Source organism: Prenolepis imparis, unplaced genomic scaffold, assembly GCF_030444845.1.
Source record: "Prenolepis imparis isolate NDT839.2.m4 unplaced genomic scaffold, iyPreImpa1.0 SCAF_7, whole genome shotgun sequence".
NCBI classification, from domain to species: domain Eukaryota; kingdom Metazoa; phylum Arthropoda; class Insecta; order Hymenoptera; family Formicidae; genus Prenolepis; species Prenolepis imparis.
Genome location: NW_028141165.1, coordinates 3,098,616 through 3,118,329, shown reverse-complemented (window position 1 = coordinate 3,118,329; position 19,714 = coordinate 3,098,616). Strand labels below are relative to the sequence as shown.

Below are 19,714 nucleotides of genomic sequence, written 5' to 3'. Positions count from 1 at the left end.
CTGATTAATATTTATCACAATAAAAATAATAATATCTATTACAATAAAATATAAAATATGTTTGATTAATTTTACTATGCAGTTTAGTAAAATTAATCAAACATGTTTTATAATTTATTGTGATAGATATTATTATTTTTATTGCGATAAATATTAATCAGAGAAATTCTCATAAAATTCTTCCGTGTATTGTTTATTATAATAACGTTTTTTAAATATTAAAATTCAGTTTGTTAAATAAAACGGAACTTATTTATGAATCAATCTGTTATAAGAAAAAATAAACGAGAATTTTTTTTTTGATCAATCTTAGCTTTACAATTTTTGCGATCGAAATTATGTAATTATTTTTGAGAGGGATCGCGATAAGGTATTCTCTCTCTCGGTTTCTCAAGAAGAGGAAATTACGTGGAACGATAGTGTTTTTTTTTCTCACGACGAAAACCAACAACGTTCGACGAGCGTAATTTACAGCGGATTAATCTCTGAGTGGATTTAGCGGTCGCGACGTTGTAATTCGAAGTGGCGAAAAGGAGTCGGCGCATCTATTACCGGAGAAAGTCATCGACTCGCCTTACCCGGTCTGTTTGTCTAGAAGTCCCGTGACCAAGCTATACCTATGCATGCTCAAACTAATTGAGGATTCTCATGAAATTCACATGAATTTGATATCGCGATCGAGTTGCAGCGGGAGATCCGTAATGTTGGTCCGGATCGGCATAATCTGCGTCTTTGTGCCGCATTTCTCTCTTTCTTTCTTTCTTTCCTTCTCTCTCCTGTCATTTTCTACTGTCGTTTTTTCTAATGAAGTGTCAGAAGCACTTTTGTCGGACAACGTTGAACAACCGGTGGATATCGGTTTATCGAGAATGTAGAACGAACGTACGTGTACGAATCCCGGACTCCGTATTCTATTTTAAATCGACGGCGAATAAAATTGAGAAGTAATTCTTTTCGCGAACAATTGCGAAACAAGCGCTTTGAATGACTGACACTAAACGAAAAAAAAAAAGATACAGATTCATCGGTTTACATATAAAAGAATGACATGTAATAAAACTTCTTTAATTTATTATATAAAATTTATATATTATATATAAAATAAAAATAAAATAAAATATATTTACAGAGAGTTATGCGACAGAAATAAGACAGACGAGATTAAGAGTACACGTGTCAAAAATTGCAATCGACATTCATCACGACGTGATATGCGTTATAGCATTTTTTTTTAGAGCAAGGAAAGGCGTCTGTAGCTCGGGTGTGTCAAGTTGGCACCCCTATGTTATGCTATCATAGTTCTGTTAAGAGTTCTGAGTTATTTAGAACCATAGGAAGAGTTCTTGATAATTTTTAGAAATAGTTCCGGTCATTACGATAACGAAAATCAGTTTCAAAAAATAGGGATAGCCATAACTTCACATTTTTTTACACATCGAGTTCTAATAGTTTTGAGCAGAGTTTTAAGGTTCTTTTAAATAGTTATATAGTTCCTGATTATTTTTTGAAAGAGTTCTGCAATTTTTAGATAAAAAAACGTATCTTCGATATTAAAAGTATGTTTTTTTATCTCTATAAAAATTGCACAACTCTTTCAAAAATTAATCAGGAACTATGTAACTATTAAACAATTTAAATTTACTCACCTCACGGTTGCTCCTTTGTTGCCCGATGCCTCCCCGGGCCTCCTTTTCGTACAAGTTTCGAAACACTTGCACTCGCGTTATTTTTTTTCGTTCGCGACGCGCGGCGACGCCTGGGTTTTAGCGAGTCTCGCGTTTTACCGAAACGCGTCGAAGATTGTGATAGCTAAAACCCAGGCGTCGCCGCGCGTCGCGAACGAAAAAAAATAACGCGAGTGCAAGTGTTTCGAAACTTGTACAAGAAGGAGGTCCGGGGAGGCATCGGGCAACAAAGGAGCAACCGTGAGGTGAATAAATTTAAATTGTTTAATAGTTACATAGTTCCTGATTATTTTTTGAAAGAGTTTTACAATTTTTATAGAGATAAAAAAACATACTTTTAATATCGAAGATACGTTTTTTTATCTAAAAATTGCAGAACTCTTTCAAAAAATAATCAGGAACTATATAACTATTTAAAAGAACCTTAAAACTCTGCTCAAAACTATTAGAACTCGATGTGTAAAAAAATGTGAAGTTGGCACCCCTATTTTTTGAAACTGATTTTCGTTATCGTAATGACCGGAACTATTTCTAAAAATTATCAAGAACTCTTCCTATGGTTCTAAATAACTCAGAATTCTTAACAGAACTATGATAGCATAACATAGGGGTGCCAACTTCACACACCCCTGTAGCTCGGACAGTTTCTAACTGCAATTAATCCGGTTCGCGGCCCTTCGTGTCAATTGACCTTGCTCCTTTCGTGGCGAGGCGGCCTCCGGCTCGTGTCGGGACTGCCAGGCGTGTTTCTAAATTCCACGTTAGCCCCCCGGTTTTGTGTCCCGAGAGCGCATTCCTCTTGTCGCTGACAAGAGCTTCGCCGAGTTTCGCCTTGCAATCCGGTGGAATTAACGCGACTACCTACATCTATCTACTTGCTGGCCTGCTGAACTTTAACGTGCCGAAGTCTACTGCCGCGGTTTTGATCGGTCGATAATCGTTTTACGTCCTCTTTGTGTCTTTGGGAAACTTAACCGCTGCGCGGAATCGAGCTGTCGGTTCGAGCCTAACGAAGCGAAATTGCGCGATGCTACTGCGGAAAGTAGCTAATGAACTCCGAGAAAGATCCTTTCTCGAGAGATAGCGGAGAGAAAGATTTTCTCCGCCAACAGCCGGGAATTGCGATAATTTTGTACGATAAAAGAAAAATGTGGGTCTCTGAGAGAATCAGATTTAATATATATATTATTCTCTTTTATAATTGGAGATATCTAATGTATAAAATATATGCATAAAATTTAAAATGCATCATTTACATGTAATAAAATTCTAAATTAATTATATATTACTGGTATATGATATAATTATATATAGTTTTGAATAGTAATATTGCAGCAAATTAATAGAGACGAATCGCGATAAAATATGACAGCGTTATTGAATAAAGCTGATTAGTTCGATTCGATTTGCAAATCTTGTGGGAAGTCTACGTTGCTTGATAGACAATTGACTGCCGAGAGTCCGTCTGCAGTTGGCCGATCTGTATCTCGGTAATGACATTATACATTACACGAGCTTTTGTCCCAATAGGGCCTGATAGTTCGCACGGGTGGGTTCAAATAGTCACTAGCCAGGGCACAGATCGCTTTGACACATTAAAGCGTATCGGAGCGAATCGATGTTTCATGCATGAAGCTGTTACTGCTTCTACGACGGAAGCTCGTAGCGACATGCGTTCATCACATCGATCCTCAATGAGGGGCCGCGAATACATCGTTAAGTCAAATTAACGACGTTACACAAAGACAATATGATAAACGCACGCATATATAGAGCGGAATTATAATAAGAACGTAATAATTAATTATTGGCCCTCTGTAAAAATAATTATTACGGTATCATTTAGCTCTTTTAGCTCTCTTCGTATCCGGAAATACGAAATAAGAATTAGGTATGCAATGAAAATTGATGATGAATTAATGCGCGGCTCGATGATCCGTTCACTCAAAGATGATGATGATTCGTTACGTAAAAGAATTGATCGCTGATAAATTCCCACGCTGACTCGCTGATTTCGTTAGAACATCGTTATCATAAATTTTAGACGAGTTGGCGAAATTTCGCGGCGGAAGTGGCTCGCTTCGAAACGCAAAACGATACAGATGCAAAGCCGCAGATGTACTATTCTCCCTCGTCGTTTGCCATCGTGATTGGTCGCGATGGGAAGACTTGGAACGCTGCGCGATTACAGTACATTCGTATTATGTGAATTATATATTAATTAGTTTGCACACATATACATACGTACAAATATACGATCAACTGCGTCTCTGTAATGTGACGCGTTTATCGGGCGTGACGCGTAATTATGCATGTGAAGTATTTAATATCGCAGTTTTACAAGTTATTTTTTTATGCCTCTCTGTACAGATTGAATTCACGAGTCTAGATACATTTTTTGACGAGAACGTTGATGCTACAAAACGCAACGCGTATACATCGCACGTATGGATGAATACCGAGTCGGCAGTTAAAATTTCCACGTCACATCGCGCAATAGAGAAATAAACGTCGGGTTACGTAAATATCAAATCGTACGGTGAGCGGCAATGCGTTGATTGCGCGAGAGCAGAGTTAATATTATTCGCGGAGTGGAGAGTATAATATAAAGCTAAATATAGAATTTTATACGCACATATGTATATATTTATATAAGAGTGATATATTTTATATTTATGTATATATATAAAATATATCACTCTTGTGTGGTAGCATACAAATCTTTCTGTGTATTTAGCCATCAAGTAGGGCGACAAAAAAATAGAGCATAATGAAAGTTCTTGACACATTTCGAAAGCGTATATATTTATATTATATAATTTGCAAAGATTTTAAAAATTGCTAAAATAAACATCATCATTTTGAGCGGAACATATGCACACACGCACAGCATACACTGTGTATGTATATATATGTAAATCGGACGCGTAAGTGCGTCAACTGCATCGATTGCGTATGCCGCGAGTAAAGTCAATATTATTCCGTTATACATATATATATATATATATATAAACTACCTGTGTGAATTTGAACGCGCGTGTGTACCGCGAAATTTCTCGAAAATTCGTTCATTATAAAATAATTTTCATTCCGCTTTACTCGGGATTCCGCCAAGTTTACGAGGGTTTCGCGCAATATCCGCGCAAGCGCGTTTACGTTGTAATAACGATCATCCGGCGGGTTTCTCTCGTCGACGTGGTCGAAGATGCAATTAGCTCCATTTATATATTAAATCATCCGCGACGAGATACCGAAGAGCAGACTTCGGGGAAAAACAAACCGGACGCCATCGCGAGGATGCGTCGTTCAATCTTCTCCGATGACGCGCGATTAAGTAAACGCAATATTTGTAACGTGCAGTTTTTCTCGGCCGCGAGATAAATCGCCCGACGCGTCGTTTACGAGTTACGTCGTCGATCGTCGAAAGCCAGAGAGCGCGATTGCGTTTTCGCTGCTGCTGCAACCGCACGACCGAAAATAAATTCGCGTCGCCTCACTTTCCTCCCGTACGACGAACAACAATAGTCTTTCTCCCCCTGCACGCGGTATTGTCTCTCTTTCGGGGGTTCCGCAATATAATATCGTCCCGGTACACTTCGGCAATTCCGACTTCAACATTGGACTCTATTATACGAGCGGTGTCTCTGTCAGAACGCGTGAACGCGTATATCTCGCGAAGACGCGTATGTCATCGGCATGTGACCCGCGTTAAATTTGGAAGAGCCACAGGCACTTCTGGGCCGCAGTTGTCGCCGTTTCTCTCTATACGTTTGCGCTACGCAAACCGATTGTGATGTCGCGCCTCTTCCAAATGTCACGAGAGAAATAACGGATTCGCGAATGATGAATCAGGACGCGAAGCAGATAGGAAGCTTAATCTTGACAGATACATCAGATCGATCGTTGATTCATCAAACATTATAAATAGAAAAATTATAAATGTTTTTTTCATAAAAAAAGCAATTTATGGATATAAGAGGACTTTGCCCGAATAATTTTATCTATCAGATCGACTCGGTATAGAATGGATGTTCTATATATTTTATTTAAATTGCGTCTGTTATTACGCTAGATCTATTTGCAATTATTCTTTAAATGTATATCTGGTTTTGACAGTCTTTATTAAAATAGAGAATTTATTCTATTTGGAGGATTGGTGAATAAAATTAGTAAGGAATGAGCAAGCATATGTGGAGGGAGATAGAAAGAGAGGGAAAGCGGAATCTGCAGAAGCGACAAAGCACTTGGAATAGTTGCCAGCGTGACTAAAGATAGGATAAGAGAACTATTACACTTCTCCGTGGAGCGCACATTGTGTTATCCGCCGCCATCTCGACGGGACCGAATATATATATGATTTAATGTTCCCTTTATGTGACACGCCTCGAAATTCTGTCGATTCTAAACTTTAAAGCGAGCGAAGACATGTGTGCGTGTATGTGTGTGTGTATGTATATATGCATGTACGTGCGACGAAGATACTTTGAAAGTGGCGAACCCGAAATGTTGGAGCGGAAATGTGATTTACGAGACGGAAGCGATTTATTGCCTCTCGTTGTGAGGTTGCATAATATCGTGTCAGCCAATTGGAAGATAGAAGTTACTTATTCCGGGTCTCGTGCGTAGTACACTTTGGCCCTCGTGAATTATTTGCCCTAAAGAGGAAGCGCGTGTGGACGAAAAAAAGAGGAGAGCAGAGTACTCAAATATGTCGAATAAAACTGTAAAAGGGCGCACGTGCTTCAGGATAAGTATACAAGCCTCGATTATATTCGTTTTTTTTTTTTTCAGTGATCCACTTTCCGCTTTAAGGGGAAAGAATGAGTAAAATATACTTGTACATAACTTCTGACAGAGCAGTGCTGAAACATTAGATTAGTGCGTGACTAACATATCGTGGTTTTGTTAATGTTATGCACGTGTAATGGACGAGGCGGTCTTATTAGAGACGTGGTGTTCTGTTAATATTAAATTATGTGTATTATAATTTAATTATGCACAGTTAAATTATAAATTGATATGCGACGTTTAATTGTGCATAATTAAATTATAAATTAATACGGCTTTTAGAAAAAGCACTATTATGTAGATGTATTTTCGAAGAAAATTCAGCTTGTCTCGCTCAGCTATGAAATGCCATTGTAACTCTACCCTCGATCTCTACTTTTATGATTTAGTATTTTTCGCTGCTGCACGTTTCTGCTGCGATTCGTCGTCGTCTCCGATCTTCACTTCGAGAAGAGCGATTTCGTCCGAGAATGGAGCCCTAACGATGCGTCGATTCGCGATTAGTTTTTCGACTTTCGGGAACCCGGAATTTGGCCTCCCCCCCCGGGATTTTCTTTGCGACGTCTCGAAAATCTGTAAAGTTTGCGGACACGTCTTGCTTGCCGAATTGAATTTCTGTTTGTCGCGTGTGTTTTATTCGACATTCGCAGCTATCGCGAATGCCATTTATCGCGAACGCGGCACTTTACAAAGTGGACGGAAAAAGATTTCGCAAATTCAATTCTCGAAGCGCCGATGGCTCTTTCTCTCTTCGCTGTTCAAGTCCCCTTATTATTGCTCGCGTGGATAAAAATGCACGTGCATAGGACACGGTCGCGACCGTAGTTTCGCCAAGTGGAAATGCATTAGGTAGATGGAACGCATAATTGAGGTCGACGCGCGTACCATCTCTGCCATATTTTTTTCCCTCGTTTCTTTTTTTTTATTCCTCCGTCTCTCGCTTTCGATCTCGCCTTTCGCCGCGTTAATTTGTTTACCTTAATGTTGGATAAAAGGGCAACGCCGTGTTCGGAGATAGCCGAATCGGCACTTTACGTTACCGCTTCGCTTTCGCACAGATGTCTGTGTATATGTGTGTATGTGTGAGAGAATGCCAGCCGGTGCAACTTTTGCCCGCGATCGATCCGCGGAATAGCGAGTTTAGAGGCGCGAATATAAGTAAACGCAGCCGGCGACCGCGAAAAATCGGCAACGGCAGTCAAATATCAAGCTGGCGATCATATCAGATCGAACACACGCGGCACGTTTCTCCTCGGAACGCGTTATAACATCGGTGATCACCTGTCGATTAGCTTCGATCCGAATCGATCGAACACACCACCACCGACATCCCCGTTACTTCCCACGGGTATTAATACTCTCTCTCTGTACCTGTCGTGCGAGAATCACCCGCTGCGATGTACGAATTTACGCGCATGTATACGAATATATACATATACATGATATATATATGCGTGTACGCGTCTCTACCTATGTATATGTGAGAATGTGCAAACGGAACAAAGCCACGTTAAGCTGGTTGCGATTGGTGTGTTGCAGACACGAGGTGCCTGTCACCTCGGAGCCGATCACGGTGATACACATGGACGAGGACGTCGTCGTGGTCAACAAGCCCGCCTCCATCCCTGTAAGTGGTGTACTGCCAGAACTGTACTGCCAGAAAATTTGTTTGTATTGTCTACCAAATATCACACACGTACACGCATTTATACGTATTACGCAATATTCACGGGATCGCATGCTATCTTGCATGAATTCACCCCTCGACAGTCTCCACGTAATCATATGACTCTTGACGTTCAACCTGCTCAATTTTATGTGATTTCCAAAAAGTGTCTTTATATATGTAATATATATAATTTATTATATATAATTTTGTAATTAGAATTATATATTAATTATATATATTATATACATAAAATATATATTGTATATATGTATATAACTGTCCTTTTAAACTAAAAATTCTTCCCAGAGCTCGAGGTATTAGAGACCCGTTAAATTTAGAATGCCCGAAATATAATCACTTTATTGTTAGCGAAGAGACTCTAGTTTCGTCCAAATATGCATATATATTCGAGTGTTTTCCCTAAATTAAATCTCACCCTATCGACAATCGGCAGCGCGAACAACATTCGCTCCTTCGCGTTCGCTAAACGTCGGACTTTCCGATGTTTCGTTAGCGTTCCTTTTTTTTCTCTCTCCCCCGCGGAGACTAAATCGCCGCTAACGAGTCCTTCTTCTCAGACTGACAAACAAAACGCGAAAATTAACGCGAATTAACGCTTGGCGCGCCAAGGGTGTCTGACGAGGTCGACTCTTTAAAATGCAACGTTTCAGTCTCTCTTTCTCCCGATTCCTCCGGGTGTGAAACACAATCGCGGCGATAGAAAGAAAAGGAGGGGTGATAGAAATAAAAAAAAAAGAAAAAAAAAGGAAAGAAACAAAAGAGAGGAAAATCTGCGCGCGGGCGAGATTCGCATAAACGACCCCAAGTCGCGCGCGAATAAAACTCGCTATTAAAATGTTAATCGCGCGCATTACGCCGTTCGCAAATCACGGATAATTTACTCTCCGCGCTATTATTGTCGTTGACGATAATGTCGCGCTCCGCGAACGCTGTAAAAACACGTGACTAAAGGACATGGAGCAGTCGGACCAGGGGGGACCAGGGGGGACCAGGGGGGTGCAATTCTACGAGTCCGATGCATTAAGCATTAAACCGTGTATCGGTGATTCATTGGCGTAACTAACGGTTTTATTAAAGGCTTACTCTCTTGCCGAAGAAATATTTCCGAGTTTCCCCTCTTTCGTTTTGTATTTTAGCAACACTTTGATCTCGGGGGCTATTTCCATCCATGACATAATCGTAATAACGTATGCACCACAATACACATGTCGCGGTCTCTTTTGTATTAAATTCAATCCTTTCGCAAAAAAGCTCGTGCTCTCTTTCTTTTTATGAAATATCGGCCTGCAGAAGAGAGATTCGGCGCTTCATAAAACGGATAAATCTTTTTTACGTCAAAGGGGGTTGATTTTGCAAAAAGTCTCTGCAACACACATATGTCGAGGAGAAATAAAACGTGAATCTTGTCGGAAAAAGAGAAACGATAGTCTGGCGAAATTTTAATGCACCTTCTTTGTCGTTTCTTTCCATGTCTTTTTTTTCCTTCTCTTTTCTTGTTTCCCTCTCGCGGGACTGTTGATTATACAATGTTAATGCAGCGATTGCAAGTTTTACTCATCCACGATAGTCTGTGATTCGCGATATAACGAGAAAGAGAGAGACAGAGAGAGAACTCGGCGAACCAGCTACTTTTCCTCTCAAATGTCACCGAATGCACGTCGCGTCGGCGACCGCGCTCCCACCCCCCGGGGGGCTCGTTAACAAGGGCTTGCGTAACAAAACGCCGGGCATTAATGCAAAAATAATCCGACGCGCGAGTACCCGGTGGGTGGCACAGGCGCGATTCCCAACTTAATGGGTCGCTTTCAGCTTTGTTTTCTCTTTTCTCTCGAGTACCTTTTTTTTTTCCTTTTTTTGTTTCCTCCCGGCAAGTGGTCCCGTGGAGACCCCGGGTCGCCTGACGATTGGCCGAATTAATTTTCGCGTGCAGACGTCGTTAAAGCGTTATTATGCAATTGGAGAGACAGCGGCACTTCGTCGCATCGCCTTCATTTCCTCACTTCTTTCACTCGTTTCGTACGTTACAGTAATAATAAAATTATTCAGCCTTTTCTACTTCGGGTAAATTTTTTTCAAGTTATTTTATTAGTATAACGTACCTATATATTATATTATAATTTTATAAAATTGTAATGATAGAAATATATTGGAAAAACATTAGTAGAAATGATAGGAAATCTCTTTTTTTTTAATCTCTCTCTCCAAAATATAATAAAACACATTATACTATAATTTATGATATATAATGATAAAGATACATTAGAGATATATTAAAGATACATTAAAAAATTATTTAAAAAATAAAACACAGTATACTATAATTTCGTAAAATGGTAATGATAAAGATACATTAGAGATGCATTAAAGATACATTAATAAATATATATTAGATTTAAAAATTTTGTCAGATTTATTATATTTAAAAAATATATTAATAAATAGATGAGAGTAATTCTGTTTCTTTTTTTTCAACTCAACATGAAAAAAATAACGTTATATCATAATTTTATAAAATTATAATATAGAGATATTTATAGAGGTATTTATTATAGAGAGACATTAAAGTGTAACATTTTTGAATTCAAAATAAAAAAAATATCAGAAAATTTAGTGATTTTGTTGATTACTTACTAGCGTTAAAAAATAGCTACATTACAAATTACTAGTTAAATTATAAATTTTGTTTCTCTTTGAATCGATTATAAATATAATAAATATATAAAAATATATCGCGAATATTAAATTGTGACTGTCAAGATTTATTTATACTTTAAACCGTATCACGTATCGACATTATTTCTGACAATGAGTTTTTCAGCAAAAACGACGAATATAAATACGGGTTTGATATTCTGAAATTTACTTTACGGTCGGAGGGAAATCGAAAAGTATGTTACACTCTTGCGAGTGCGAAAGTAGTGCCTTCAATCGCCGGATTATCGAATAGCAGTTCGCGCTACGAGAATCGATAGAGAGCATTTATTGTTGATACGTGCCACCGTTTGTGCACCGGTGTTGATAGAAGCTCGCGGACTTATCGAACCAGGAAGAATCCGATACCATCCGACGGCCAGCCAACCGATCATTTGTACATACATACAATTTCCACATTGTTGATCCGAATACATAAAGTGCAGCCCGTTTCCCGGGCCGTATGCCGATTCGAAATTTCGTACCATGAATCCGACTCCCTCCTTTGTGAGCCGCGATCGCTTTTTGTCCCGAATTCGCCAGGAGAAATGGGTCGATCGCGTTCCCCTACGTGAATGCTGTATACGCGCGCGTATTTACGTACCTCCAATTTACATTGGCCACATGCCGATAGGCACAACTCGTCAAAACAACGTGCACTTTGTAAATTTAAACCGTCTACACGATTCACACTTCCTGTAGATATTCCTGGTCGCACGATGAAACAGTTTCGCGGGGAGAGGGAATGCCTTTAGACGCCTTAGAACTATCCCGGGACGAAGTCCTATCACGTAGATATCAATTTTCCCTTTCTAGAAATCTATATTATTATCCTCGGCGCGCTGAGAATCTCTTGAGCGAACCGAAGCGCGGTTACGAAAATAAAGTTTGACCGTTTGACCCGTTTTGTGATCGCAGGTGCATCCGTGCGGTCGCTACCGACACAACACCGTGGTCTTCATCCTGGCTAAGGAGTACAACTTGAAGAACCTCAGGACCATTCACAGGCTGGACCGGCTGACCAGCGGCATCCTCCTATTCGGTAGAACGCCGAAGAAGGCGAGGCAGATGGAGCACCAAATAAGAAATCGGCAGGTCGGTGTTGTTGCGTAAGCATTTTGGTATGTGAGAAAAACACAGGCGTCGCAACTGGCGTCGCTCGTTCGTCGTTGAACGACTCTGGAGATGCGGCGAACGTATGTATATGTCGCGTTTTCATGTTTTAGGTCCACAAACAATATGTCTGTCGAGTGGAGGGCGAGTTCCCTGAAGAGGAGGTGATCTGTTCGGAACCGATCGAGGTGGTCTCCTACAAGATAGGTGTCTGCAAGGTCTCGGAGAAGGGCAAGGACTGCGTCACCCGTTTCAAGCGTCTTAGTTACAACGGCAAATCGTCCGTGGTTCTGTGCAAGCCGCAAACCGGCCGCATGCATCAGATCCGCGTCCACCTGCAATATCTCGGCTATCCCGTGGTGAACGATCCGCTCTACAACCACGTGGTGTTCGGTCCGTACAAGGGTAAGGGCGGTAGCATCGGCAAGACCGACGAGGAACTCGTCCGTGATCTAATCAGTATCCACAACGCCGAGAATTGGCTCGGTATGGACGGCGACTCCGACATGAGTCTGTTCAAGCCGAAGCTGGAGCTGGAGGAACGAGTCCTGGGTACCGGCAACGATAAGGATAACGGCTCGTCGCCGTCGTCCACCCCGGGTCTGGTCGAGGACGAGCAACAGCAACCGCAGCAGCAGCCGCAGCAGCAGGAATCCCTTAAAGTCACCGTAGGAACGCAGACGGGCTCGGAACCGCCGGATTCCACCTTCGCCAACGACAAGGTCACCGTCGATTCGCACTGTTACGAGTGCAAAGTCAAGTACAGGGATCCGAAGCCGTCGGATCTGGTGATGTATCTGCACGCGTGGCGTTACTGCGGCCCGGGATGGGAATACGAGACCCCGTTGCCTGCGTGGGCGGCGAGCGATTGGGCCGGCGACGATCGATAGTTCGTACGACGAGATCGAGGATGATCCTGTCGATCACCATCGCCATCGTCGTCGTCGTCGTCGTCGTCGTCGAGTCTCGAATCCCCTTTTGAGATATCCTTACCCCGTGCCTTCCATCCGCCAACGAGCGATCTTTTGACCATTGTACACGTATACAAGTACACGAATACCGAAACACGTACGTACACACACACACACGCGCGCGCGCAGCATATACATACATGCAATATCCCTGTAACCCGGCCGTCGGACTTCTCGAGGCTGCGATCCGAGAGAAATGGGATTGTTGGAACAATCTCGTCGCTCGATTTGCATTTCTGCGATTTCTCGCTGTCGATATGTAAGTGACAACTCGACATATTATTATGACGTACCTGGAAGAGCGGAAGCAATTTTCGCGCGCAGAAATGTATGTTCTATTCTCTAGTTCGCGCGCGCGTTCTCATTTCGTTATACGTTCTGGCAGAGTCGGTCGCGCAAATCCCACATGCGGACGAATTTTACACGGGAAACGATCCGAGACGATGATGCTATATTATGTGAATTAATCATAGCGACAAAAGACATCATTGTATATCGGCCCTTTAATGCTGTCCTGATTTTGCGAGCCAAATAATAAATCAGAGCATCATTATTGCTATTTTTATCCTATACCGCGGCGCGTATTTCGGATTTTACAATCACGTTTCTCTTACGTGAACGAACTTGGGACGCATTTGTCATATTTGTAATTGCAGCGTAAAGTCAGATGCCAGTGAGATGTCGTAATAAAGCGCAACGATTGTTCCTAGGATTGTTTTTCTCTGTAACAGCTTTTGAAGAAGACTTTGTACGGTCAATCGATCAAATGTTTGCAAGTCGCAGGACTTCGTTGTAACTTACGGAAGTAACGGCGTTCTAAAATAATTCTTTTTTTTATCAGAGATATATTGTAACAAAAAAAAAATATAGATAATATATCTGTGATTATATATTAATGCGATATTTCTCGACCAAAATGTTTTAATGATCAAGATCACGATTGCGAGGCGACAAAGGCTAAAGATAATTTTCTCTTAATTTTTAATATAGTGGAAAAATATAGAATATAATTGAATATAAAATTCTTCATTCAATATCATAATTCGAACACAACTCTCTGTATAACGTATATCGCGTGCGGAAAACGTGTATAAAAATCACTTATGCGAACGCTCTATAAACAGAGACTGAGACAAATGCATGTATTCTGTAAAAAAAAACGCGACACGAGTCTCAACCGCTTTTATGCGCGGCGGCGGTCAAAAAGTCACTGCCACTGGAGCACAATTAATAAGACACCCCTAATACGCGACAGAAGATTGATGCATCTGCCGGAGGTGGCACGGTGGGATGCCGATGGATCGTATTGTTTGTCTTGATTTATGACGTATACAGAAACGTAGAAAGGCTCGCGGTCTCCTCTTCTATTTTCTACGGCTTGCGCGCAACTATTACTCTCCGATCTTACGGGACATTTTGATTCACGAGAGATACCGCTCGATCCATTTCTCAAAATTCCGTGCTCTTTGCAGAAGCGCAACGTCGTCTTATCATCCTAAGAATAAACGACAGCCCCGGAGAATAAGTATCCGAGTATATATTTTTCGGTCGCGCGCGAGAGAGGGTCGCGACGTTCCCGAGAGAGAGGGATGTATACTCGGAGTAAAATGATCATTCGCTCCCGGTTCCGGATTTGACCTCGGATTGACTTCGGAACGGAACCGAAGTTGAACCGGTGATATCGGTTATATTCGCGGCGACCGCTGTTGCTTTTGGCATCGAACCACTTCGGCACTTTCGGCCTGACAGAAGTCAACTAACTTGGCGATAAATTTATCTCCGCGCTTCGACGACTCGTCCCTCTCTCTCTCTCTCTCTCTCTTTCTCTCTCTCTCCCTCCCTCCCTCCCTCTCTCTCTCTCTCTCTCTCTCTCTCTCTGGAACAATTTCAACGAAGCCCTGCGATTTCCGCGTACTATCGTATATATTTTAGTGGTATATCGCTAATATACTCATTGCGTAAGAAAGTGAGATCCCGTAGTATATAAATGTCGTGAATTGAGAAGATGAGTGGAAATAAATAACGTCGGTATCAATCGTACATTATATAATACTATTAGAGGAACTCTCCGATCGCGGGTATCATGATCGTCAATTTCTTTCGTATTTCGAAGGATATCACGTCGCATGAATACGGATCGTATTCTCGAAACCAGGGAAACGTAATGGTTGCGAACAATTAGCATCATTTCCTATCTACCTATATACACACGCATCGACAATGAGAGAGATCTGTGTACCTCGGTTAACGAACAGTACAGCGATTCCCATTCACATGTGGCGCGAACGTTTTCGCATGGTTTCGAGAATAGACGTCTAGGAAGCGGGACGACTGGCGGAGAAGGAGATGGAATCGTATTTTCCTTCTCTTTTGAACGCAGGCAGGGGACTGACGTATGATGGTAACCGCGATAGAGAGGCGCGCGTCTATTTTTATGACAAATATACGTATTAACGCGAAACTCTGGATGCGAGTCCAGCGGCAGGAGTCTTCAACAATAAGCGTGATCTTGCCGAAAGACAGCCAATGATCATGCCAAAGAGCGAGCGACCAGCGAGCTTTTAATCATATCGTGCATAATGTACCTTTCCTGCGAGAGCTCGACAGAGAGCCTTCTTGAGAAGAAGAAAAAAAGAAGAGGAAAAAAAAAGCGTTTCGCAACAAGTACAATTCAAAAGCGAGTGAAGCGCGAGAGTGCAATTTTATTTTATTATTATTACGAGTCACGCGTTCTCGATTGATACCGATATATATAAATATATATACAATGTGTTTCGAAGTGAATAAAGCTGATAAATTTTCCCAATGTGTTCGACAGCTTAGCCACGAATACCATGGGTCGATTTAACTTCGTTACTATCGAGACATCGGAAGTTTAATAAGCCAAAGTTACATATTCAAACTTTATAATTTCTCTTTAATGCGATCAATTTTACATTATATTCTTTGCTTCAAAATCAATACGCTGGCAAAGTTGATCGGTTTCGCTCCGGAACACTATGTATGTATATGTATATAGAGAAAGAATAAGAGAGGAAGATAATGTAACAACGGACCTATCATAAAAGACAGTGTGTGCGCTTACTAACTTGACCAGGATAGCTCGCCGAAACGAGCGAGCTACCCCGAAAAAAATGTAACGGCTAGCTTAAATCTTATTATTTAAGTAACTAACGATAATTCGAGAAAAAAAAATCCGCGAAAAAGACAGTTCCGATTTTAGCGGCGCTAAGGAGCAAAAGAGCGAGAAAGAGAGAGAGAGAATAGACAGACAATATCGGTCTGTGAACGAATGAGTGTGCTTTTGTATATATGTATTGTATACGCACATTGTACCGTATCTCTAAAGCCACATTAATTAATTATCCGTATTATAGTCGACGGAAACGTTAGCGTTAGCGAATTCTCTTGTATGATGAACGAATAAATGCAAAGTATCGTTCGATAAGAAACCTCTGGCGAATAATTGTCATCGAAATAATTGTCGTCGCGTACGTTCTTTTATATTTCGCTCTGAATTTTCCCGTAAATAACAAGATTCGTGGAGAGAGAAGAGGCGGTTCTCCCCCTATCCTTCATTCCGGACGCGCGCTTCCGTGGCAAAAATATATTTTCCGTTCGATATAGCAGTATCGTTTGTCTCGTCGTTACCTGCATAATACACCGCCAGTGCCGTTACTATAATTCGTGTAGCTTCGAGCATCCGCGATGTAACATAATTCCTCGCGAAGATCGCGTAAAACAGATGAAATAATATGTACGCTGTTTGCATGGGAGAGCGCAAATGTTAGAGGATAAATGTTAGTCTTAAGATCCTAAGTAAATTCGACCGATATTCGAAGATGAATCGAATTTTTTGTTGTATTTTGCGATATATCTAATGTTTTTCTCTCCGATATCATATATTTTTCTAGAAATCTAACATCGGCCTGTTGTCTCATGCTATTTCGTTTCGGGAATGTTATTCTTGAAGAAGAGACGGACTGCTCGCGCGATTCGCGTAGGATTCGAGCTTCCTTAATATCTACCATCGAACCGATCCTGATGTATTACATCGATTTCCTTAAAGCGTTAAAGCTCACGAGATGAGATATTTTGACCCGAGATACATCGCTTCGCCGACTTTACTCTCCTTGGTGAATGCGTTACGAGCTTCTTGGCCTAATTTGCGATCTTTCTAGGAGAAGGGGACGGAATATCTATTTGCGATCTACGTATGTATATGTATGTACATATATATATATATATATATATATATATATATATATATAAATATATAAGTTTTTTTCTCTTATTTTTTTGTTTTATTAATCGAACCATCGAGACGGACATCAACTCGGGTTCGAAAGACATTACATGAGAATCGTGACTATCGCGTGTAAATTCGTTTATATACACTGAAAATAAATATATGAAATCTTACCGGGATTTAGCTTAAACATTCTTTTCTAATCTCCGGTTCCTAGCTTGCTCGACTCTTCAACAGGACGCGGCATGCTTCTGTTCTTTCAAGCTTGCCTCGATCTCTGGCCTAAAGTGCCTGATCAAACCTTGAACGGGCCACGCGGCGCCGTCCGCCAGGGCGCAGATTGTGTGCAGTTCTATTTGTTTCGTAAGTTCCCAAAGCATGTCTATCTCGTGCACCTCGGCGTTACCATCCCCGAACCTAAGAGAAAAAAAGATTATATATTTGTATATGAAATCTGGATAACAATTTTATGCGATATATTATATATTATATAATTTATAATTTATATCATATAATTTATTATAATATAATATACATAATATATAATTTATATATATATATTATATATAATTATATATATAATATAAATTATATAATTATACGTATATGTATATATTATATATTATATAAACGATTATAAATGTATATTTACCTCTTTAGTATTTTGAACATCCAACTGATACCTTCACGACAAGGCGTGCATTGACCACACGATTCGTGCTTGTAGAAACTTATCAGACGGGTGATAGCTTTGATTATGTCCGTCTGCTTATTCATCACTATTACCGCGGCCGTGCCAAACGAGCTCTTCACCCTGATGAGATCGTCAAAGTCCAGCAACACGTCGTCGCAATCACTGAAAAAAGAACATCTCGATCGTGATTTTCGAAGCGTTGGCTCGCCGGACAAACCGCGCGAAACCGAGATCAAATCAATTTACCTTTTAGGAATGACGGGAGTTGAAGAGCCTCCGGGAATGACACCTAGTAAATTATCCCATCCCCCGATTACGCCTCCTGCATGCCTGTCAATCAACTCTCTCAGGGGGATGGACATTTCCTCCTCGACAGTACAGGGATTGTTCACGTGTCCGGAGATGTTGAAGAGCTTAGTTCCGTGATTGCGTACACGTCCGAACGAAGCAAACCACGCTCCACCTCGGCGACAAATTGTCTGTATAAATAAATAATATTACCAAGATAAAAAATAAAAATAATATAATTTATATATATATATATATATCACAAAAACATCTAAGTATCAGTACATACCGGCGCCACCGCTACAGTTTCGACGTTGGTGACAGTCGTGGGACATCCAAATACACCGACATCAGCCGGGAAGGGTGGTTTCAGCCTCGGTTTGCCCTGCTTCCCTTCGATGGACTCGATAAGTGCGGTCTCCTCGCCGCAAATGTACGCACCTGCTCCTCGCACCACAAAAATATCGAAATCGTACCCGGAGCCGCAGGCGTTCTTCCCGATTAGACCGGCCTGATAAGCCTCGGCTATTGCGACTTGCATGTTGGACGCCTCGTTGTAAAATTCACCGCGTATGTAAATGTAAGCAGCACAAGCACCCATAGCACGTCCGGCAATCAGACAACCCTCCACGAGCTTGTGTGGATCGTGACGCAGGATCTCGCGATCCTTACACGTTCCCGGTTCACCCTCGTCGCCGTTGATCACCAGATACTTGGGTCTACCGTCCGATGGCTTGTTCATGAAGGACCATTTCACCCCGGAAGGAAAGCCGGCTCCACCGCGGCCTCTTAGGCCGGAAGTTTTAATCTCGGTGATGATCCAATCGGTACCTTTGTCCAGTATTTCCTTGGTCTTGTACCAGTCGCCGCGGCTCATGGCACCCTTCAGCCGCCAGTCATGCCTGCCATACAGGTTTGTAAAGATGCGATCCTGATCGGACAGGGGTTCTCCCTGTTTCTGTAAAAGAAAAAAAAAGATGCTTATAACACGAGTACTGACATTTAGCATAGTTTTATGCGTTTTGCCTGCACTTTTTACAATAAAATAAAATAAGTGTATATTGAAACTTTGAAGGAAGAAAAGATGAAGGGTGCAAAGTGCAAAATTAAGGCGAAATGATGAAATGTTGAAGAAAAGTATCACCTTTCCTTCCGGAGCCGCATCGGCGAACGTTCTCTGCTGCTGGCTACTCAAACTAGATCCGAGGAGACCTTTAAATAGTGCAAACTTATTTAATTACATAACCTCGCAACGAGTAAAGTATGTCGTGATAGATCAAAGTTGTTTTTCGGAAATTACGAGGAAAGGGACGTTCGCTGCTTCATCATCGACATTATCAGCGATTCCCGACACTAAACCTGCTTTGATGACAAATGAACCCTCGAAACTTACCTAATTGTCTCCTCGGAATCTGCAAACAACGCACTAGGGCACTTGCCATCTTGCCACCATTTTGCGGGGGGTAAGAATCAATCAGCTGATTATTGTGAAATCAGATGATACATTCCGGAAGCTTACTCGATCGGTAATATAGTATCAATCAT

The 19,714-nt window shown here is 41.2% G+C and overlaps 2 protein-coding genes across 6 annotated transcripts in view; one reads left to right on the top strand and one right to left on the bottom strand.

Moving 5' to 3' along the window:
* The window catches only part of LOC145938838 (pseudouridylate synthase RPUSD2), a 123,186-nt gene extending 106,796 nt beyond the window's left edge, over window positions 1-16,390 (top strand). For all 5 annotated transcript variants that reach the window (XM_083042642.1, XM_083042640.1, XM_083042641.1 and 2 more), the window contains 3 exons: window positions 8,013-8,100; window positions 11,773-11,949; window positions 12,081-16,390. In XM_083042642.1, coding sequence (XP_082898768.1) covers window positions 8,013-8,100; window positions 11,773-11,949; window positions 12,081-12,857 — 1,042 coding nt within the window. In that variant the 3' untranslated portion in view covers window positions 12,858-16,390. The remainder of the gene's footprint in view (window positions 1-8,012; window positions 8,101-11,772; window positions 11,950-12,080) is intronic.
* Window positions 16,391-17,219: 829 nt separating this feature from the next.
* Window positions 17,220-19,697, bottom strand: Nd-51 (NADH dehydrogenase (ubiquinone) 51 kDa subunit). The gene is made up of 6 exons (XM_083042646.1): window positions 19,563-19,697; window positions 19,314-19,381; window positions 18,459-19,127; window positions 18,128-18,360; window positions 17,840-18,043; window positions 17,220-17,604 (listed from the first exon to the last, which is right to left on the bottom strand). Exons 1-6 carry the CDS (start codon window positions 19,609-19,611, stop codon window positions 17,418-17,420), a joined length of 1,410 nt encoding a protein of 469 aa, XP_082898772.1. The 5' UTR covers window positions 19,612-19,697; the 3' UTR covers window positions 17,220-17,417.
* Window positions 19,698-19,714: the final 17 nt, after the last annotated feature.